General features: G+C 41.3%; 1 protein-coding gene across 4 annotated transcripts in view; it reads left to right on the forward strand.

Moving 5' to 3' along the window:
• Window positions 1-24,279, forward strand: part of FARS2 (phenylalanyl-tRNA synthetase 2, mitochondrial) — a 506,744-nt gene that overhangs the window by 348,562 nt on the left and 133,903 nt on the right. For all 4 annotated transcript variants that reach the window (XM_021697011.1, XM_021697012.1, XM_021697010.1 and 1 more), the window contains one exon: window positions 15,359-15,510. In XM_021697011.1, coding sequence (XP_021552686.1) covers window positions 15,359-15,510 — 152 coding nt within the window. The remainder of the gene's footprint in view (window positions 1-15,358; window positions 15,511-24,279) is intronic.

Here is a 24,279-nt window from a genome sequence, read left to right on the forward strand (position 1 = left end):
ATCACCCTCACAGAGTCCATGTTCTAATTGAGGTTACATTTGCGGTTGGAGATGAACAAATCCAGTTTCCCATTTTGTATTTTTCCCAGGAGGCAGGAGAACGAGATGGGATAAAATGGGGCCCCCATTCACTTACTTGAGGCTTAAGGAAGGGAAATACCTGTCTCCCAGTAAACATGATTTACTGGAAAAAATGATCAAAAAGCTAGATGTGACCTCACTTAAACTATAGTGATTGTACAAAGCTGTGAAGATCCAGACCAGGCATTTACTGGGAGATTTAAACAATTGGGCAAAACTTTGACAAACATTTTACCCTGGAGAGAAAAGCCCAGAGTACAGAAGTAATGCCTGCTTCAGAAAGGTTTAATTATCTTGGGACGCCTGGGTGGCTCAGTCGGTTAAGTGGCTGCCTTTGGCTCAGGTCATGATCCCGGGGTCCTGGGATCAAGTCCCGCGTCGGGCTCTCTGCTCGGTGGGGAGCCTCTTCTCCCTCTTCCTCTCCCCCTGCCTGTACTTACGTGCTCTCTCTCTGACAAATAAATAAATAAAATCTTTAAAAAAAAAAAAAAACAAGAAAGGTTTAATTATCTCACCTGAAAATATGAGTGCAGAAATGAAGTCTTTGATAAGTTCTGAAGATGAGATAAAGAGACTAAATACAAAATAGAAGCTCTCCATTTCTAGAACGCTTATTTCTTTGATCAATTAAGTTTATTTAGTCACTTAACTGTTTTCATACCTCTGTTGAGATACGGTCCACGTACTGCACAATTCACCCATTTAAGTTGTGTGATCCCGTGGTCTTTAGCATATTCACAGAGATGTGCGACCCTCTCCACAGTCGATTTTGGAACATCTTCCCATTTGTATTCTGTGTGTGTGGTTCTCCGCCAGGACTCTAAGCTAATGGTCTGGGCTGCAGGCTCCCACTCCCCTGCAAATCCTTCTCTCACTAGAAGCTCCTATGATACTTTATTTGAACAGAGATTTCTGAGGCTTACTTTTTTCTTTTGTTTAAGTTAGAAGCCATTACATTCCGGCAGGGCCCTGAGACCTTGCTCGGGATCCCTAAGGTCCCACAGAGAATGTGGGGCCCCAGCTCTCCACTCCCCACCCTGGCTTAACAGCAGTAGCAAACACATCTTTGTTTTTCACATGCGCACGATTTGTTTTAAATAATTAAGATGTCTAGAGCTCTAAAGTAAATTTGAGAGGATTCAGAAGGATTCGAAATTTTGTTTCTGCTCTGAAGGGGTCCAGGAGATAGTTGAGGGGGACCATGTATAGAAACATGGGACGTTAATTCAGTAGAAGGCTGCCCTAAAATGAGTGGTCCCCACGATTCCATTATGGAAATTCTTTGTTTTCTGTGAATCTTCAACCAGAACTGAAATTCTTTTTTTTTTTTGCCATTTAAAATACCTTGTATTTTCAAAACAAAACAAACAAAAAAACCCTTGTATTTTCATGATTACACAGCAATGCAGTTTACTATTGGCATTTTTTTAATTTTATAAAATCACAAAGGCAAAAATAAAAAAAATTAAAAACAAGGGGTGCCTGGGTGGCTCAATCAGTTAAGCGTCTGCCTTCAGCTCAGATCATGATCCCAGGGTCCTTGGATCGAGTCCCGTGTTGGGCTCCCTGCTCAGTGGAGAGCCTGCCTCTCCCTCTTCCTCTGCTGCTCCCTCTCTTTCTGTCAAATAAATAAATAAAATCTTTAAAAAAAATTAAGAATAGTTATGAGAAACTGAAAGTTTGAAAGAATATTTTGAACTTGCTGGTTCTCATATGGTTTCTGGGTGAAGTCACAGGATAGAAGTTGCCTGAGTAGAAGTTGTGCTTACCTCTGACCGACATGCTATGCTCCCGGCACTCAGAAATTAAGTAAGAATAAAAACAGAATATTGGAACAAAGTGAGAAACCTCAAGGCAGCATGGAATCATGAGTTAGAACAACCTGAATTTGTGAAGTGCCGAACGTGCCAGCCAGATTTGATAAACAGGTTTTTTTTTTTTATTACAAAATGAATAGAGGGAATTAAAGTAAGGGCTGTGAAACATTGGAATGCAAAGCAAAGTAATTGACAGTACGCACTGTTTTTATAGGTAAGACTGATTTTTAAGTTAATTTAGATAAGAACACAATCACACAGGCTGTAAACAGTCTAGAAGTACTTATAAATCAAGATAATTAATCTGAAAGCTCAATGAATCATTCGAAAAGGAAATGTCATGGAAGGCACCATAGGAATAAATGTTAGACTTGTTCTTATTTACATAATTACTAATTAGGCTGCATGGGCTACTTCTGGAAACAGTACTGGAAACGGAGCCATTTTCTGTGAGCCCCTAGATTTAAATGGGAGGCCTTAAAGCGTAGGCGTCAGGAGCACCACCTGCCCTGCATTTGATCTTGGCTCTGCTGCTTCCCGCTGTTTGACCTTGAGCAAGTGAACCAAGGTCTGCACGCCACCCACGTGGACATGGTGGGAAGAGGAGTAGGGTCCATCCCATGGGACTGTGCCGGGTGCTAACGAGTGGATGCACAGGAAGTGCACGACACAGTCTTCGGCACACAGCACCCCACCAACGGTAGCTGTTAATAATATAATTGCAGTAAAAACCAAGGGACTGTGTGTTCTGATCTAGAAAGAGAAACACTGCCTGGAAGAGCTGCGAAGTAATCCTTTGCCTAAAGTCAGCCTGGTTAAAAGCGGACTACAAGGGGCGCCTGGGTGGCTCAGTTGGTTGGGCGCCTGCCTTTGGCTCAGATCATGATCCTGGAGTCCCGGGATCGAGTCCCGCATCGGGCTCCCTGCTTGGCAGGGAGTCTGCTTCTCCCTCTGACCCTCCCCCCTCTCATGCTTTCTCTCTCTCAAATAAATAAATAAAATCTTTAAAAAAAAAAAAAAAGGGGGACTACAAGTCACCTTGACAGTTCCAGAACTCTCGAAGAAACAGCCCCTCCCCCGTTCGAGGGACTGTCAAAATAATTACTAAACCGGAAAAAGAAAAAGAATATGTCATAGCTTTGCCTAGAGGGAAGAAGATAGAGGTTGAGTTAATAGTGATTGACTAGTACAGAAAACATGCGTAGTGGGGAACGATGATCTGTTATCCTGCCTTAGTATCATTGAACGGGAGAAGAGCATTTAAGAGGAAGACTCTGAGGTAGAAACACAGCGAACTGGAATCAAAGTATCATGTTGTGTTACCAACTGGAAGTTAAGATTATCTTCCTTGAGAACATTTATGAACAGGGACAGAGGGCCTAAAGAACTTTGATTTTATCATGGGATGGTAAGAAGGGAGCCTTTAAGGATCTTAACCTTGGAAGGTACATGGGGACATTTGGATTTTAAATATGGAGGTGAGCCTGGAGCAAGGGGCCAGTGAGGATGGAGTAGTACTGTGAAACCCAAACTCATTTTTTAGACCCCCGCCCCCGCCCCAGTCACTTTGGCAAGCATATGATTTATAACCAGGTGTTGCAGACAACAGTCAAAATTGTGCATATGTTGAACTATCCAAGTCATTGTTTTGGCTTGAAAATGACTTAAGTATGTGCTTCATGAATGTTATGTCATTTGCACTACAGTTTGCTGAGGTAGGTGCTGTCTCCATTCTATAGATGGAGAAACTGTGATGTAAGTTTTCTCAGGCCTGTGAACACACCAGGCGAGGCCCAGGCCTGCTGATTTGGCTGATTAGCTGCAGGGAGCCACCTCTAGATTTTAGATGGTTCGTTACTCACATAGACTGTGGCCAGTTCCCTGTGGTCCCTCTCCCACACACCAAAAAAGGATGACATGGATACAAAAGGGGCTATATTGGTGTCCTGGAGCTGCTATGACAAGGTGCCACGGACTGGGGGGCTTCTTTTGTCTCACAGTCCTGGAGCCTGGAAATCTGAAATTAAGATCCCAGAAGGGTCGGTTCCTTCTGAGGACTGTGAGGCAAAATCTGTTCCAGCCTCCCCACTAGCTTCTGCAGTTTGCTGGCCATCTTGGTCATTCCTTGTCTCGTAGAAGCAGCACCCCTGTCTCTGATTCCTCACATGGTGATCTCCCTGTGGGTCTGTCACTGTGCCCAAGTTCCCCTTTATATAAGGACATCAGTCATACTGGATTAGGGCCCACCCTAATGACCTCATTTTAACTTGATTATCTCTGTAAAGACTCTTTCTCCAAGTAAGGTTACATTCTGAGCTATTGGGGTTTAGGACTCCAACCTAATTCAGTCTCTAACAAGTGGATGATTATAACACAAGTTGTGAAGGACCCCGTTCTGAGGAGCCAGTTCTAGACTACAGCTAAGAGGTTATATATCCTGTGCCTCTCGTGAGGAAAGCAAAGGCAGGAAGCCTCATACCTCTTCAGAACCCAGGTGGTGATGAGAAGCTGCCTCCTGATAGCCTTCCGGGGGATGAAAGGGTGAGTAGGAGACAGCCTCTGGGAGGATCATGAAGCACCCTGCCAAGATGCACCTGGGGCTGTGGTTCACATTTTTGTGGGCGTAACCCTCAGGTTTGGTAGGGCACTTCCACGGGGTAGTAGGGACCCAAATTCCAATCCAGATCTGCCTCACTCTGAGTGTATGTTCCTTGATGCTTGCTGTCCCCCTAGACACACCAAATTCTTTTGTCACCTGGTTTTGTTGTTGTCTAGGAGTCATGAGTCAGGGTCCCCCAGAAGGCATCCTCTAAGACAGAAGTTAGCAAGCTGGAAGCTTATTTTCAGGTTCTGTCAGGATCAACCTCTGTGGAAGGGAAGGGACGGAAGCGGGACTGGTTAAGGGGAGAAGTTGGGCTGTGATGCATTGACAGCAAAGGCCTCAGCCCACCCATAGGCAGCTCTGAAATGAGGATGGCCCTTCAGAGTTGTCCTGAGTTTCAGTAAGGAGTTTCTTTGTCCAGCCTGTAAAAAGCAGACTTTTTTATTTCTGTAAATATGTCTACATTCCTAGTAGCTACTACAAGACAATGATGACCTCATCTGTGTCTTTATTGTCATAAAGTATACATTCCTTAAAATGTATAGGAATGCAAACTATACATACTTATGTGTATATATATCATATGGTACTTATTACCATATGATATTTTGGTATGTATTTGGTATTTTTCAGTTCTCTTCATACAATAATTTCAGTTGTCTGTATTTGAACTCATGACATGATTTTGAGTATGGGTCAAAGATGTCCTTATCTGACACCTTGAATGACTTTTACTGGGCTTGTGAACCCTAGAAGCCTGTGCAGAAATCTGCGTTTGTGAAAATATGTTCTGGGAACAAAGATTTGCATCTTCATATTCTCCAAGAGGTCTGTGTGCTCTCCCATACAGAGTGAAGAACCATTGTGTAAGGAAATACAGAGTCAACCCGGTGTTGCTTTGTGGACTGCTCTTTACCTGCTTCACACACACAGCCATGATAACAATCTAAAAAGAGAACATGAAAAAGGCAGGACCATGCCTTTGCCTTTCCCCCTACAAAAGATATATATCTGTGGACCAGAGACAAACACAAAGTGGAAAGTGAGAATGAAGACGCTGTGCGCTCCAGTTCATAAGCAAGGATGGGAAGCCAGTGGTTTGGCTCTGGCAGAGCATCGGGACTGAAAGAGCTGTGCATAATGTGCTGGGCCAGAGTGTATACTCTGCTGAAAAAAATAGGGTTGGGCAGTGGTTGTGCTCTCCTACTCTAGAAAGGAGGCAATTATCACTGCTGCAAATTGCCGCCACCATGACCTGTAGCCCTGTAGCTTAAGTGAAGCTTTGATCCTACGGGGAGGAGAACAGGACAGAGACATGGCCGCTTCTATTTTAATTTTAATTCCAGTATACTTAACATGCAGTGTTATGTTAGTTTCAGGTGTATAAGATACGGATTCAACAATTCTGTACATGACTCAGTGCTCATCATGATAAGTGTGCTCTTAATCCCCATCACCTACTTCACCCATCCCTGTACCCGCCTCCCCTCTGGGAACCAGCAGTTTGTTTTCTAGAGTTAAGAGTCTGGGTTTCTGTATCTTCTTTTGTTTGTTTTTGTTTGTTTGTTTCTTAAATCCCACACATGAGTGAAATCATATGATATTAGTCTTTCTTTGACTTATTTCACTTAGCATTATACCCTCTAGATCCATCCATGCTGTTGCAAATGGCAAGATTTCAGACTTTTTGTGGCTGAGTAATATTTCACTGTATATATACCACTTCTTTGTTCATCAGTTGATGGACAGGGTTCCTTCCATATTTGGCTATTGTAACTAATGCTGCAGTAAACATAGGGGTGCGTATATCATTTTGAATTGGTGTTTTCATATTCTTTGGGCAAATACCAAGTAGTGCAATTACCGGATCATATGATAATTCTATTTTTAATTTTTTGAGGAATCCCCGTACTGTTTTTCATAGTGGCTGTACCAGCATTCACACCAACAGTGTACGAGGACTCCTTTTTCTCCACATCCTCACCAACAGCTGTTGTTTCCTGAATTTTTTATTTTAGCCATTCTGATAAGTGTGAGGTGATATCTCATTGTGCCTTTGATTTGCATTTCCCTGATGATGAGTGGTGTTGAGCATCTTTTCCTGTGTCTGTTAGCCATCAGTTTCTGCCCATTTTTAAATTGGATTATTTGGTTTTGGGGTGTTGAATTATATAAGTTCTTTACATATTTTAGATACTAACCCTTTATCAGATATGTCATTTGCAAATATCTTCTTTCATGCGGTAGGTTGTCTTTTACTTTTGTTGATTGTTTCCTTTGCTATGCAGAAGCTTTTTATTTTGTTATACTTCGAATAGGTTATTTTTGATTTTGTTTCCCTTGCCGTAGGAGACTTATCTAGAAAGATGTTGCAATGGCTGATGTCAGAGAAATTACTGCCTGTGCTCTCTTTTAGGATTTTTATGGTTTCAGGTCTCCAAGGCTCCTGACCTCCAATCAGGTCTCCAAGATCCGTAATCCATTTTGAGTTTATTTTTGTGTACGATGTAAGACAGTGGTGCAGTTTCATTCTTTTGCATGTAGCTGTCCAGTTTTCCATCACCATTTGTTGAAGAGACCGTCTTTTTCCCATTGTATATTCTTGCCTCCTTTACCAAAAATTAATTGACTATATAATCATGGGATTGTTTCTGGGCTTTCTGTTCTGTTCCATTGATCCATGTGTATATTTTGAGACATGGCCTCTTTATCAGGAACTGAGATAAGTCACCCCTATGGCATCATCAGCAATCTCACCTTTGGGTGGGAACCCAGACAGCACTACCAGTTTGATTCTGGGCTAGGAATACAAGTACAGGAACCGTAAAAATCTCTAACCAAGGAGCGGTTTAGGGAGAGGACATAAGTGATTGTCTCCCATACAAGATGGGTCTGCACACACAAATTCCAAACCACATAAAGAACTCTGACCTCAGAGTGTCAGCCAACCACATCAACAACTAGAATCTGAATTCACTGGAGAGTAAAGTAAAATCAAAAAGTGTTCTTTATTTCTTTCTTTATTTTTTTAAAGATTTTATTTATTTTTATTTGAGAGAGAGAATGAGAGAGAGGGAGTACATGAGAGGGGGGAGGGTCAGAGGGAGAAGCAGACTCCCTGCCGAGCAGGGAGCCCGATGCGGGACTCGATCCAGGGACTCCAGGATCATGACCTGAGCCGAAGGCAGTCGCTTAACCAACTGAGCTACCCAGGCGCCCCAAAAAGTGTTCTTTAAAAAAGGAATGCCTAACATCCTTAGAGAGATCAATGGAGGAAAATACCCATTAAAAAAATACAAAAGGAGAAGAACAGGAAATTCTGAATAAGGGGCAAAACCAGGCAGAAATAGAATGTAAATTGATATGAAAAAGAAACAATTAGAAATATCAGAAATGAGTAACAGAATTCATTGAAATAAAGAAGAGAAAAACAGATGAGACTAGACTCCATTGAGAAGAGAATTAAGAAATTAAGCTATTACTAAAGAACTCACCGAGAATACAGCACGAATACGTAAAGATTAGAAACCTGAATTGAGTCAAGTGAAGATAAAGAAGCTCCACAGTATGTGTTATTGCAGTTCCAGAAGAGAATGAAAAGAATGGCACAGGAGTGGCCAGAATTTTTCCGAAGTGGCACAAAACACGAGCCCTCTGATCGCAGGCACACTCTGAGTATGGAGCAGAATAAATGGAGATAAATGCAGACCAGGCCTAATCGGAATGGAACTGCAGAGCCTCTAGGATAAAGATAAAACTCTTCACATCTGCCAGGAAGAAAAGACAGATTCCCTAGGAAAAAACAGCGCTGACTGACATTAGACTTGTCATCAGCATAAGTCTAGAGAAATATTTTCGAAGTGCCAAGTAGAGACAATTATAAACCTACAATTCTGTGCCCTGCTAAATTATTTGTATGAGGGGTTTCAGACATGTAAATACTGAGAGTTTGCCTCCCACCTACTTTCTCGGAAGAGACGATTAAAAGATTTCATGTGCAAGAACAAAAGTGAGCAGGAAGGAAGGCTGTCAAAAACCATGAAAGGCCTACGATTTCCCCCTGCTTGCAAGGTCACGAGGTGTCTGCCAGTCTCATGGCTGCTGGAGAGACTCCTGGGTCAGAGACGAAGGACTGTGACAGTACAGAGGCAGCATGGGCTTCCTGTTCACATCGCTTCTCCTAAAGCCCCAAACCCCAGAGGGGCGATGCCGAGCAGCTCAGGTGGCTTCTACTCCCACACTGGCCTTAGAGCACAGCTGAAAACCACCGAGCTGTGCAGCTCTGCAATCTTTTCGTTCTTGGATTATGTTTATTTCCTCGCTTTCCTTCCATTCCTTTGAAGAGACTGTGAGCCAGCCTGCCGTATCTTCGCCCCTGAGGACGACATTATCTTTATTGTCCTGGTGAAAAAAAACCAAATCTGCTCTTGCCCCCAAGGGAGAAACTACCTCTGTCTTCCAAGGGTGTTTGTTGACACAAGCGGTTACAGGTTGTGTGGAAATTCCATGGACAATTGTCTCCCAACAAAGAGGACAAATATAAAATTAAAAACAATTTTTTAGCTTAAATTAATCATTGTCTTAAATAACTTACTATTTTGTGTGTGCTTTTTAAAGGATAAAAATCTAATAGTTGGGGAGAAGAGCTGTTTAAAAAAAAACTAAGGTTTCTGTCTGATTTAAGACATTTTAGAGATCCTAAATAAATTTAGGCTTTAGATCAGTTTATTAAAGGATATGTGTGTGTGTGTGTATTAAAGAAAAGACATACAGGGGCACCTGGGTGGCTCAGTCAGTTAAGCATCTGCCTTCAGCTCAGGTCATGATCCCAGGGTCCTGGGATTGAGCTCCATGTCGGACTGTCTGTCCGGCCAGGAGTCTGTTCCTCCCTCTCCCTCTGCCCCTACCCCTCGCTCATGCTCCCTCCTCAAATAAACAAATAAAATCTTTTTTAAAAAAAGAGAATAGACATACAATTTACAGCTTTTTAAACTGAAGAAGGAAAAACATTAGGATATTTTTAAAAATTAACCAATCCAATAGAATACAAGAAAGGAGAAAATATAGGGAAAGACATAGTTTGTGGGATATATCTAAAGAGGTATTTAGAGGAACATTAATAGCCTTAAAGGCTTTTACTCAAAACTAAGAAAGCCCCAAAATACATGAGTTATTTCTTCACTTAAGTAAGCTGGGGAAAGAACAGAATAAAACCAAATAAGCAAGAAGAAAGATAATGAAGATAAAAGAAATTAATTGGAACAGGGGAGAAATGCACCCCACTTTCATCTGTCTCTTGTTAATTACCTGCACTCTGGCACTTCAGCTGCCAATGTTCTCACCTGCAAGTCTGGAGACTTGGGTCCAAAGACATGAGTGCGCCTTTTCAAGGGAAGTGGGGCCAGTGGGGAGAGTAAAGGGACATGGGTGTAAAATTTAACAAGCAAAACTATTTCAAAGAAAAGAAAAAGGGAAGAAAACAGCTTCAGAAACCAAATTCATGTGACCCAGATGGCATGGAGAATTGTCCTTTTTGGAACTATCCTGGAAAATTTGGGAAGTATGGACACAGACCCCATAATGTAGTCAGTTCAACATGAGTTTGACCGACATTTATTAGCCGGTTACTGTAGTGCTGCTGGGCTACACAGGTAAACCAGACATTAGTCCCGATCCTGGAGGACATAATGACAGGGACATGAACCTACGAGGGGCACTCAGTACAGTCAGAGGACTTGGAGTTAGGGTGGCACATAACTCCATGATTGTTCTGTTCCTCAACCCCAAACAGGAAATAAAACAATTCTTGGGTTGGAATTGTCAATAATTGGCAGAGATAAGAGGTTTTCAAAAGGGCAAACTGTGAAAAACATTTATGGATTCCCAGGATTAGCTCAACCTAATAAAGTAAGGATATTATTCCAACCCCATTAGAGGTAGCCAAAATGCAATAAATGTAAGGATACTGCAGGGGAAGGAAAAAGTATTTTTCTTTCTACCCGTCTAGGTGTCATCTGGTGCTCTGCCGCAAAAGACAGATTAGAACAAACAACCTTATTAACATGAGCATCATGCATGAAACACGCAGATTATGAGAGAAGAGTAACTCAAGGCTTGGTTGGTAATTGGGCTTATGGAGCAGCTTAGCAAAAGAGCAATAAATTTTTAGAGAAGTAACAAGGCAAAGAAAAAGGATCTCGAGTCTGGGTGTGGGCCAATTGTGGAAAGGTAAATATATGGGAAACTAAAGGAAGTTACATGGGGCCGTTAGTCAAGTTCAATATGTAGATCCTTCTGGTGTAATCTCCGGGCTGTTAAGGGTCTAGCTTGTCTCCAGTGATTGGAGAGGGGAGATGAGGCACCTTTGCAAGTTTTTTTGTCCTGCTCTTAGGCAAACTGTGTGCTTGTGTTGTGTTGGCCCCGGAGCTGAGAGCTTTTCTTGTCTCAGCTTCTTTTCAGTTGCTTTGAGCTCAAAGTAAACCTTATACCAAAGTGACATGTTTGCGGGTGGCATTTTTTTCTACTCTCTTGATAAGAAGGGGGGATTACAAGGGTGCTTAGCATCAGTGTTCATGAAGGGAATAAAGTCTGAGTTGGGCTGACCTCACTAACTGGGGTGTGCCACCCGCCTATATCGCAAGCCATGCAGAGCTCACTCAGTGCATTTGCTGCAGAATTCACGGTTGAACCTTAACTCTTTTGCATCTTAAAGGTAAAGGCAAAATCCCTTCTTGAATATTTTCCTTCCTTCCCCAGAGTTAATCATTGTTTTGAAGTCCAGTATAGCCTTCCCACATCTGTTTTAATACAATTTATACAATTTATTTATACATATGTATTATTGCCATACCTGTTTTTAAACTTCGTATAGTGAATACATCTTAATACAACTTAATACAACTTTTTAAAAACTCAACATATACTTTTTTGTATTTCAGCCATAGTGATATATGTACCTCTAGTTCATTCACGTTAACTCTTGTATATTTTGTGTATATTGATATATATGAAATAGCAATTATTATATGAGGTAAATACTAATAATCCTCCATTTTTCAGATGAGGAAACTGAAAACAGAGATTAAGCGGTTTGTCCAAGTCATATAGTTAGTAAGGAAGATTCACATGAGGATCACAAATTTTGCCTTATTCCATTCCAATAGCTTTTCCTGTTTCCTGCCTTGGGTTAGGATTTATAATGTGACAGAGCAAGGGTGAGAGAGGGTATCCTTATGTTGTTCTTGACTTTATTTCGGATGCGTCTAAAAAACTTTAGTATGCTTGCTATAGGTTTTCAATAAATATCTTGGAAGGAAGGATGTTGCCTTCTATTTATAGTTGGCCAAAAAACCTCTTTTTTCTTATAATGAATAAGTATTATATTTATCAAATACTTCCTGTCTCTGAAAAAAAAAACATGATTTTTTTTCTTTATATGTTGATTAGTAGATTGTTTTTTGGTTTCAAAGCATTCCCGTTATTCTGGAATAAACCCTACTTGGTCATTTTGTGTTCTTACGTTAATATGCTGTTGAATTGTATTTGCCGAAGTTACTTTTAGGATTTTTATGTAGGTTGTAAGGTGAAATTGGTCTACAATTTTTAAAAATTATTCTGTGATTATCCAGCTCTGGCTTAAAATTTATAAACTCATGAAATTAGTTGATTTTTCCCTCCTTTTCTGTTTCATGAAATAGTTAGTGTGTTAAAGATACTGCTTCACCTGAAATATTTGATAAAGTTATACTATGAACTATCTGAGTCTAACACTTTTGGTGTGAGATTTGACTGATAAATCAATTTGGTACAGTGCCAATCAGTTTAAATTTTCTGTCTTAAGTGAAAATTATGTTTTAATCCAAGTTTTCAAACTCACTGTTACTAAATTGTTCATATATATTTTGACTTTTAAAGTCTCTACTATGACTGTAGTTTTGATCACCTCTTCAATTCTAAAAAAAAAAAAAAACACGAGAATTATAGAGATGATCTCAAAAGAACAAATCAATTCATGGTTATTTGATAAGACGAATAAAATAGACATTGCTCATCTAGGTCAAGAAAAGAAATGAGAAAACAAAAATAATACCAAATGCTATTTAAGGGCTGTGAAGGGATTTCATTAGAAAATGGAACCGGAAGATATGAAACAGAGAATCTCACGCATGCTCCCTCAGAATAATGGAACTTGAAAATGGAGAGACTGATTCCCTATAAATGCCTGATTTACAGTGGACTGAGACTCATCTGACCAATGAACATCTGCTGAGAATCTTTCACTATCCTCCAGCCAGTGAACTCACTGTTTGAACTCTGGCTGGCCTGCCTTCTCTGGGCACTCGTTCCCATTAATACAGCTGCCCCAAGCCCTCAACGGACTTGCCTGCAGCATGCATTTTCCGAAGTGCAGTTCCTATGCTTTTCCCGAATAAACTCAGTTTCTGGTAATTCGAGCTTGCCTCAGTTTACCTCTTTATTTAGGTTAACAGGTTTTTTTTCCAATTCTAAAATTATCTTGTTCTGTGATTGTGGATTATCAAGTCCCTACCAAATCACTTTGCCTGTCCGCCTCTTCTTTGTCATTCCACGTGGTCACTATCTCCATATCACAGCATAGCCAGGGATGGAGGCAAGTGTCTATGCCTTTATTTACCTGCCATGTCCATTAGCTGGTCTGGTTAGAGAAGAAAGAACAGCTAAATTGATTCATTGTAACGTAGCCATTGCTCACACAAGGTAGCCTTATGTGCTCTTGATGAATACCTACCATGTCACGGGGACTGTGCAGGGTAATAGAGATTTGGAAGTTAAAAAAAAAAAAGATACACACCCCACCCTCAAAAATTGAAATATACTGGAAAGACAGACATTAAGTAAGTAATTACACAAACAATCACAATAACGAAAGGTACTATGAAAGAGAAGTATAGGCTGCCATAACAAGGGACTACTGGAGTCTGTGAGGGTTAGAGGTGAACATGGTAGCTGAGGAGCAGAAGTAGGGTAGGGACGGCAGGAAACAGTATCTGGAGGAAACCGCATAGTGTGTTCAAGAAACCAAATAGCCAGGCTGGTGTGAGCCTGGAGAACACAAAGAGCTAGAACTTTCCAAGAATTGGGGACTTATCCTAAGATCAATGGGAAGCCACTGGATAGTTTTTAATACCACCTCTGGCTAAGCATCAGAAAGCCTACATTCCAGTAGCTATAGATCTGTAGTTATCCTTTCAAAACAAACTTTTATTTTCCCCCTCAAAAAAGCAGAAGTCTCTAGTAGGTATCCCATTTCTGACACATACCAGTTAGTATAGTGAATGCTTCCTTTAGATAAACCATTACTTTAAACTTGTTATATATAATTTGTTAGCTTGAACTAGTTTGCAGTGCAACAGTCTGGGCTTTTCTTCCTAGTTTTTAAAACTGTAATTTACTGTAAAATGCACTTTTTAATGTCTTGGGGACCTCTGTTCTGGCTAACAGCATTATTTTGTTATTATCATGTTTACTGTTGTCAATGGGTTGCGGACACAAATGCTCAGTTGGACACCTCCCATGTCTGTCATCAGAGCTCAGCGGTACCTCAGCTTGGGTCGGCTAAAGAGGGCCATTGCATGCGAATTCTTGGCAATCCCAGCCTTTTATCCAATCTCCCTAAATTTCCATGTTCCTGAAGGGGCGAAAGGATGTTGTCCAAGAGAAAAGCTACTGGTGTAACCACTGTACTCCTGTATGGGTTGTTACATTAACCTATGGATGATTTATCACAGGATCTTGACTTTACTGTAGGAGATAAAACAAAGGATATTTTTCAGGAGCCATGGTATTTTGTCAGAAGCACCTAGATGGTAGCTTTATTATGTTCATTTGAAATGTCTGTTTTGAACTGATGCATTTGTCTGACAACTTTATTGATATTTCAAGTTGAATAATCATTTTTTATTTGAGTATTTGGTTCTTCAGAGGTTTTGTCATTTAAAAAGTTACACTTTTTCTGATCAGTGATTCACCAAAGGGTTTATAGTGATATCAGGCTTGGTGTAAATCAGTTTACAAATTTGCTCTTCTACCAGATTTATTTATACTTTAGCACACGTCCCCTGAGGACTTCATAGTTATATAATGAAACATTTTTTTATTGTGTCAGTAACTTACAGACAAACATTTATTATATATATATATTTATATGTATATAAGCCACGTAAACAAAGGCAGTAACTTTTAAAAGTATCTAATTTTACGTGTCTATCCAATATAAGGATGAGCTCGAATAAACTGGGGAAAATGGGATAAAGTGGGGGAATTGGCTACATTTGTGTTTATCTATCCTTAGAGCCATAATTTGAAAAATAACTCCCTAAGTGACTACTTATCATCCCAGTCCTTTATTTTAATAATTAGAAATACTAACAAATAATGACATTACTACTTGAAATATCAATTTTGACAAGCCTTTACTTATTTCTCTATTAAAATGACTTCCTGAAAATAACACAGGAAGTTAATGAATTGCTTGTTAATTAAATTTGAACTTTTTCTCCTCTAGTATTCAAATGAAAAAACTGAAATATGATATATTCAAATTGCTTTATACTAAATTGAACATTAATGGTTATGTAAATATAATATATGGTAGTGTTACACATGAATGTAATAAGAATCTGTAACATTCATAATGGAATTTGCTAATTTTGAATATTGGCTTATCTTTTAAGTTCATTTTGTTCCTGAAAATTGAAGTGCTGAAATAATGTTTTACCAGCATTTTCTAATTAGCCAAGTGTAACTTTCCATGAAAAATTTAAACATTCTCTCATCCAACTAACAAATCAATCTATGTTTTCTCCTCTTGTTTTGTTAGCCTTTTAGCAAATACCCTGCTGTGATAAATGACATCTCATTCTGGTTGCCCTCTGAGAATTATACAGAAAACGATTTCTATGACTTAGTACGAACAATTGGAGGAGACCTGGTGGAAAAAGTTGATCTGATAGACAAGTTTGAACATCCAAAGTAAGTAAAAAACTTTCTGATTTTATCCTTTTATTGTCTCTATGTGACAAATGGCTTATGGAAATATATAATAAAATTTTGCTGAAACTCAATGCATATGAGACAGAATATCTCCAGAATTTATAGTGAATATATACTTAATCAGAAAAGACTTTTATATCAGTCCTTTCTGAAAATCTTTCTAAAATGCAAGTTTAATCTTTCCTGTCTTAGTAAGTAGGTGAGACAGAATGTTTTAAAGATCTTAGAGTTTTTCAGTATTGTTTTTAGAAGTGGTTTCTTACCATATCACATCCCAGGAACAGAGGACGTGTGGCAGAAACAGGGGTTTGTGGAGAAAAAGCTGTTTTGTCAGTCTCTCAGTGAATATTTATTAAGCACTTGCCGCATGCCAAAAGCTGTATTAGGTCCTAGGATAAAGTTTAATAACCTTATCAGGATCCATCTCAGTGTTGGCCTGTCTTCCTGGGGTGTGTGTGTGTGTGTGTGTGTGTGTGTGTGTGTGTGTATATGTGTGCGCTGTAGTCTTACACTAATCAGATTTGACTCTACTTTGGTTTTAGAAAAGTTTTCTTGAGTTATATCATTAAGGATTTGTTCTGATCCATTGTTCTGTTTCATTCTTCCAGAATTCCAGTTCTGCATGAGTAGGCTCTCCTTTATGTGACTTCTCTACCTATTACTTTCTCTCTAATGTTTTAAAACTCTTTATTTACACTTCATTTTGAATGCTTTCCTCATTGCTACCTTCTCTGTCCCTTACTGTTTTCTGCAGTCTCTTCTTCCTTGCTCACATTCCATTTCCATCTTCGATTACTTTGTTTTTCCCCCTTGTATGAGTTCTGCGAGCTCACATTTCAGTTCCTCCTGTTTTCTTGCCTTCTACTCTCTGAATTATTTGTTCTTTGTAGTTTTACTTCATAGAGGAATTGCTTCATTTGTTTTTAAAAAATCTATTGCAAGATATTTGCCCAACAATTTCTTACGATCCAGGGGCAACATTTTTTTTCCTATGACTTCTTTGTTAAAAAGTTTTTCTTTCATCTTCCTTATTTTTTCCCCCAGTTTTTAAATTGATGTACCTGTGGTATGCATATGATTTGCCTTTTTGTTACTTGTATTTGAATGGTATTGGATTTTCTGAACCAGCTATGTGCACAAAGTTGAGGTGTGAGGGTGGGGGTTGACATGGCAGGTAGGGGCTAGGGTGATCATTCCAGCTAGTTGTTTTCACCACCCTAAGGCTTTTATCCTCTCCAGTGCCAAGAAATAAGTCTTTCTTTGAATATGGCTCATTCATCTCATTGATTCCTTGTATAGTTCTGCATCCCACCCCAAATCTTCTCTTCTTACAAACAAAAGATTCGCCTTTGTTTACTTCAGTTTCAATACTTATCGGTGATAAAGATTTTGAACTTCAGATTATAACCCTCAGCTCTGAGAAATATGTCTTTGCTAGTATTTTCTGAGAAATGCCACTGTTTCTGTTTCTTTCCTTCACATCTTCTCATTAGCTTCTACTTGCTTTGAGCTGCTTTTGGCAGCCTTTAAATTATTTTGGAGTTTGCAGATGATATCTGTGCCCTAACTTTACAGAAACAGTATATATGGAGCAGCCTGGGTTTTTGACATGATGGAATACCCATTCAGTCCAGGACTATTCTGTGAGAGAGAAATTTCCAGGAATTTCCATGTTGATTGTGAAATTCCAGTTACTTACTTTTGAAGAAGAGGGAAAGTGTAGGACTAAGACTGATTGTTCAATATTAACTGAGATACCAAAAGGACATGACTTGTTATTTTTTCCCCATTGTTGTTTAATATGTAGACAACCCATGGGTATCAAGGATTCAGAATCTATTCCTAATTTTATACTTCTCAAGCTTTGCTTCCTGCCGTTGCCTTAGCCCTACCTCTACTCTCATATCATCAATGTCAGAAGTTAGAGGAGTAGCCCTTTCTGGTTGGAGATGATCAGATCTTAAAGGTTAGAGGGAGATGTTGTTGCCTGGATGTGGGAGTAAGTGTGGTTTGGGGGCGGGGTAAATATTGTTTTTATCTGACTTGGAGGTGATTTGCAGTGGTGAGAGTAAATGCTGAATGGGCATGCTAATTGGAGAAATTCTGTGAGAATGAGGTAGTGTTGGGGTCCTTTGACCACAAACACACCAGGCAGGCAGATATTCCATTTAAAAAAAAAAAAAATCACTGGACTATATAGGAATGCTCTATTGATGCAGATCTATATACACAACCACATACTAACTTATGAAAGTAGGATTTGTCCAGTTGCTTCCAGAGGAGACAGTACTTTTGCTTGGAAATTTGAAAACAACCAACCAACCAAAAAAATACTTTTTATTTGCACTGATCTTACCATCTTTTAAATAAATGTTAAACAGATATTTAAGGCCAATTATTCTGGAGCTATGCCAAATGATTAGTCTGCTCAGAGTGTGCACCTATCTTAATAAGGGACTTGGTGGTTGGAGTAAGGTTCCTGTGGCAGAGATTGCTAATTATCTCTCAATATCCAGTCCCTCATTTAAAATATAATGTAACTTTGATTTTTTATCTGAGCAGTACTATAACTAGGTGTATCTATGTGGCCAAGTCTAGCTAATGATTTATAAGTAGAAGTGTTTAGGTATTTCCAAAAGTTTCCCTGAAAAGTTAGGTCGAGGCTGTCCTTTTTCCTTCCTGCTACTTGGATGTGAACGTAATGGCTGGTACTCTGGCACCCATTTTGGACCATGGTGTGACCTTGGCAATGGAAGTCATGTCGAGTACAGCCTGGGTCTCTGGCACCGGAGTGTCAGTTCAGCCCTGGACTTTTATGTGAGAGACAAGTGTCTTGTTGAAGCCATTGTTTTTAGATCTTTGTTACTAGCAACCAAAGGTAAACTTTGCTATTATAGCCCTGAGGAAAAAGACAGACTTGCGGAAAAGGATACATTATTTAGTAATAGTAGCTCACTGAGTAAAGATCCTCAGGAAATACCTGTTGAGGGCCAGATAGTAAATAGTTTTGACTTTGTGGGCCATAGGGTCTCTGCAACATCTGTGCCCGCCTCTGCTATTGTAAAAGCAGTCATGGACAAAATGAAACCAAACAAACATGGCTGTGTTCCAGCAAAGCCTTAATTACAAAAACAGGTGAAGGGCTAGATTTGGCCCATAGTTTGCTGACTGCAGATGTACAGGAGGGAGCCACATATAATTTTTTATCTGACCCCCACTCACATATTCTAAAATCCTCCTCTCGGAGGTCTTTTTTCCTTGGGCACCCTGCACCCTCCCATTCTCCCCTCATTAAGAGTTCCTGACTTGGGTGGTGGCAAGTGAAGGGTCACCTGACCTTGTACTCATCAGTGCATATCTGGAGCTCAGGACTTAACTTTATTTTCTAAACACGGAAATTAAATACTGCTAAGCAGTCCAAAGAGCTCTGACCCTTTCTTTGCCTACCATCAAGAACTGAGAAATGCTAGTGGCGAGTGAAAGACTCTCTGAAATAAACAAGTAGTTGAACAAATTGTGTGTTAATTTTTTTTTTTTTTTTAACAAATTAGGTGTCATTTTGTGAACAAGAGCAGATCCCAAGATGTTTCAGGGAGACATAAACTGCTGAATAAGAACCTAATTTCATAATGTTAGACAAATGGGCCCATTTTTTCTGGGTTATAGATAACAGTTTGTGCCCTGAAGGGTTACAGATAACAGCTGTTCAGGTTAGAAGAAGATGCCTTTTTGTTCTAGTCCGTCATTCGGAACCTTCTCCCAGAGCATCTTTGCCACTTAATCTATAGGCCACTCACTGTGCAGAGGCATTCTTCTAGTTCCAAATTGCACGTAACAAAAAGTAGAGTAGTGATGACTTCTGAAGAGGAGATCTGCGGTCCCTGGGTGTGCTTTGATGCCTTTGCAGCATTTTACTATATGCATAGTGCACGGAGTCATGAGAAGACTTAGGGAAATAAGTTCTGCATGTCAACATACAAACCTGGGTATCTGTTGTTTGACGCATTTATGAGTACAGTGGTCATTTTAGTCTCTATGTCCGTGCACCTGAATGAATTATGGGGTACAGTGTTTATTTTCTCCTGTAGCACAACTACTTAAAACACTTCCTAGCCCCGGGTAGGAGAGAGAACAAAGAAGAGCAGAAAGAAACTTAACCATTGTCTTCGGCCACGAGCACCTCATGTGGGGATGCCACCAATTAGTTGTGAGCTGTGGAAATGGACTGGAAAGTGGGCTCGGATGGGACGGATTTGGGTTGAGCCCAAGGTGGAGGTTTTTGGAAGTTAGAATTAGGGGATTTAAAAGACTTACTTGACTGGACTACAAGGAAGGGGTGGTGGGGAAAATGCGCCAGGTGTCTGCAGCAGCCTCTGCTTGGCCGTGTCCCCAAACCAGTGCTTCTCACAGGCCTCCCCCTTGTTCCTGGGACTGCTGCTTGTTTTGTGCATCCTGCTCAGACAGTTGTGGACACGCTTTCCTGGATCTGTGAACCCACAGTCAGGGTCTAGTTGGGGCCAAGATGCTAGCGGTAAGCATCCTGAGCCATGGGCACCAAAGGCGAGTCCCAGCTCTGTTCAGCCCTCCTTGATCCAGTTAATAGTTCTGTTCTTTATGTGACCACTTGCAGTTGGGACAAATTTGGTACAGGTCGGTATACCGGAGCACTTGTTCAGTATTTTTTAACAGCATGCTGAAGAGGGGCTTCACGAAGAGAGGCGCTTTCTCAATGTGGCTGGCCCCCCTTCTCAGTGGGTATGAGTCACGGGCATTACCTGCTCCTAACCGGCCACAGCAAGGCGGTGGGAGCCCCTGTGGATGAGGCAGTTTGGATGACTTCTCCTTCCTTCTTCCCTTCCTCTCGTCTTTCCCTCCCTTCTCTCTCTTTTTTTTTTGGGGGGGGGGTATTTGATTTTGCTTTGGCAAATTGCATCCAATAAAAACATAAAAGTTTAAAAATAAAAAGGTAGAGATTCACCCATCATCTCAGACCCTAACACCACAGTTCTTCATATTGTTACATTTTCCCTGTTTTAACTTTTTTCATACTTATGCGTCAGATGACATTTGATCCTTGAATGATACATGCTTTGTATTATCAACCTTCTGGTCTAGAGTGGGGTTCTTCAGCCTCTGGACTACTGATATTTGGGGCCAGATAATTCTTTGTGGGGGCAGGGAGGAGGCTGTTCTGTGCACCATAAGATGTGAGCAGTACCTCTGACCACTCTCAGCCCCTCCCAGCACCTTATGATGACCAAAAATGCCTCCAGACATTTCCAAATGCCCCGTCAGGCAAAATTGCCCCCAGTCGAGAACCATTGGGATATCATTTAGTGGAGAATTTCTTATTTCTTCTAAAAAAATATTATTTCTTAAAACCATGCTTTACTTTTCTGTTCTGACCAGCAGGGAGAAGGGACAGAAGGACCTCACAAGAGGGAGGTGTTCACTGGGGGTTCTTGTGGTTCCAAGAAACACACTTGACAAAACATGGGTAAAGCTGGCTTCGGAAAGAACAGGAGCTAGGGCAGGGTCTGAACTTTCTGTCTCCGTCGCTCTTTCTGGGGTTTGTCTACCAATTTCTGCTTCTCTGTTGCATTCTATTTCCTCACGCTCACTCTGGCTCTCCCCTGCTTTCCACCATATAGCTTGTGCTCTCTCTGTATCTTGCAGAGTTCAGAATACCCTGCCCAGCCCCCTAGTCTAAATGACTTTTAGGTGTCAGCGCTCAGCACCAGTTGCTACCACTTTGCCCAATTCTGACGTTCTCGACAAAGGAATCTCGCTGGCCCGAGATTTTCTGGTCACTGACCAGCTGGAGGACAGGTTCTCCTCGAATCAGGTGCCTGCCCTCACTCTAATTAGCCACACGAGTCACATGGACAGACCTCTGACCTTGTTTTATACGTCGGTAGGTTTACTGTCTATACAGATCTTTCTTTGTTTTCTCATTAGCCTGAACTCAGTAGCTTCTGACTGAGGCACTGCCATTTTTAGACTTCCTTGACCTTCATGCAAAGAGGCATGTTGTAAGAACGTTAGCCAGTCGCTTCTCGAGTTCCTGTGTTATAGGAGACACGGGGTCCACTGGGACCACAAGGATATTAAGGCAAGATCCCAGTTTTTATGGGGCCAAATAACGAAGGAAAATTAACTAGCAATAAAAAGTAGAAGGTAATAGTAAGGTGGGTTAAGCCTAGTAAGTGGCCTACACAGTTTCTGATGCCCCGTAAACCTTCACTGTCTGAGGGGCAATGTCTAGGGCTATAGATTCAGAGCAGGGCAGCCATTGGTCTGAGGAGGTTTCCCAGGACACAGGATAGCAAACTCTGCATGTCTGTTCCCCTTCTGCTACCTTGTGAATGAGGTGTACACAGCTCTGATTCTAATTAATGTCAGTAAGTGCCTTTGAGTAGAAACCTTCAGTTCCTGTGAAAAGAACTCTGGGTTGTTATGTTCTTTTGTTGCTGGGGCAGATTCACTCAGGGTGGCCACTTTAAGACAAACGGGATTTATTTAAGGAGATACCTGAATCAGAACAGGAAACCTGTTTGGAACCAAGACAGGTCTAAGGGCTAGAGATCTTTTGCAACTGGGTGCCCCTGGTTCTATCCCTCTGCTTGCACCTCTTAGCCAGGGACCACTCATAAAACAGCTCAGCCCACTTTCCAGAACACGTAACCATAGTCTGAACATTTAGAACCAGAAGGGTTCATGGGGCATTTTTTCAGAATAAGCCCCCAAGTACTGACCTCCTGCCCTCATCCCCCACCAGTCTGCTCCTCGCATAGAGCTCTATGTAACTGCTCCTAATGTTGGCTCATTCATCTCTTGTGTTCCTTATTTGCATTTAAACTTTTCTAGACTATTCCACTTGATGGAAACTCCATAGGGCACTATGGCATAGTCTCTCACTGCCATCTTCCCACCGTGTTTATATTAGTGGAAGAGGCTGGCTCCCTGCGTGACGCTTGGTGGATGGCTCACTGATCCTTCTTCATAGCTTAGAGGAGCTTTTGTTACCCGGCTGCATATTTCGGAGGCAGTGCAGGCCAGTGGAAAGAGCTCAGAATTCAGATTCAGAGGCCATCAGCGGAGTCTTGGCCCTTCACATCTTAGAAGTCTCATAAAGGGGCTCTCTGGCCTCAGTTCCTCATCTGCCAACCCAGGGCGCTAACATCATCCCAAAATGGCAACTGCAAAAATTAGATGAGCCTATAGATGTGAAATGCTTTGAAAACTATTTTTTTTTTAAATAGCTATCACAGTAAAAACCAGTAATTGTCACAATCAGCCCATCTTGCTTATTAAAGAATAACCTTAGCCCAGCCAGGAGTCTTGGATTTGGCAGCCAAATACATATGACTGGGAAGTTCTGGTCATCACGGGAAGCAGAATGGGACTTCATATTCTGTGTTGGGAAAATGCCATGGCCGGTGGCAGGTGGGATGACATCTCTGGTTTACAAATCACTCCCTGGTCCTGGTTCTTGTTGACAGAGCCAAAGAAGGGCAGTTATCTGAACTTAAACCCTGGCCAGCAATGAAAAGCCAGTGACAGCTAATCTTGAGAGAGCTTGTCAGAAGTTGCATCCCCTTGAAATTGACAACATGCAGTACCAGGGAGCTGGCTCAGGGCGGCCAGGCCTGCTTTGGAACGCTCCTGGCTTCTTTCCCTTTCTTCGCTTTTATTGCAATGCTAGTGGCGTGAGTCTAAGAACTTTTATTGTTGTGGTTCAGACAGCCCAGAAAGCAATTCTAAGAACACTATTTTTAGCCTGGATATTTGTTTTTCCCTGCCTTCCTCCCTTTACCTCCTTCCCCAAAGCCTTCTTTTTAAAGCAGCTCACGAGGGGTGCATTTTCTTGCTGCCACGTAGCGGCTCTGTTTGCCACCAGCAGTAGACAAATTAAAACACAATTAGTTCAGTCCCCGAACACCTTGTTCTGCCTTGTCCCCCAGCACTTCACCGTTTGCTGAAGGATTCTTTGGGATTACCTTCAGCACTGACCTGGCAGGGCCCTGGGAGCAGCATCTCGGCACAGGGCAGAGAAGGAGCAGAGAGACAGCTCGATGGCCGCCAGGCAAGGAGAGAGGCCAGGAGCTTAATGAGCTGGATCTTCAGTGATCTGCTGCGTGCATGCACACCTTCGTGAAAATTAACCATGAAGCCACTCTTCCCTCTTTAACTTTCAATTAGCAGTTTTCGGGGAATTCTTTGGAAATTATCTTCACTTGGCACCCCGTGCACCTTTTTGCAGCATGGAGATCGAATGCTCTCTTTCCAAGATGCAAGGCAGAAGTAACCCACGTCCCTTGATGTTTCCCTGTCCCTGTCCCACCCCCATCGATCAGATGAAAGCGAGTTAAAATGCACACCAAGGACAACATGTTAGGGGACTCTATGTCACAGAATTGCTGGCAGAAATGTGATGGGGAGGGGCAGCCCCACCGCATCATTTTGGGCAATTATGAGTCATGCCGTAAACCATTTTGGATCTTTAATCTGTTATCCCAGGTCACAAGGTCACTTCTTTCAACTAGCTACCACCCAAATGCGATGCCCAGAGCTGCAGTGGGAGCCTGCCTCCCACTCCCACCCGCACCGTCCATACTGGGTCAGTGACCTTGTCCTTCACACCCCACAGAGGCTTGGCCTTGAATGTACCGCGACCCTCACAGTTAATGATGATGTCTTAGTAACCAAGAGATTTTTTAATCCAAATACAACCTGACATTGTACAGC

This window comes from Neomonachus schauinslandi, chromosome 8, assembly GCF_002201575.2.
Source record: "Neomonachus schauinslandi chromosome 8, ASM220157v2, whole genome shotgun sequence".
NCBI classification, from domain to species: domain Eukaryota; kingdom Metazoa; phylum Chordata; class Mammalia; order Carnivora; family Phocidae; genus Neomonachus; species Neomonachus schauinslandi.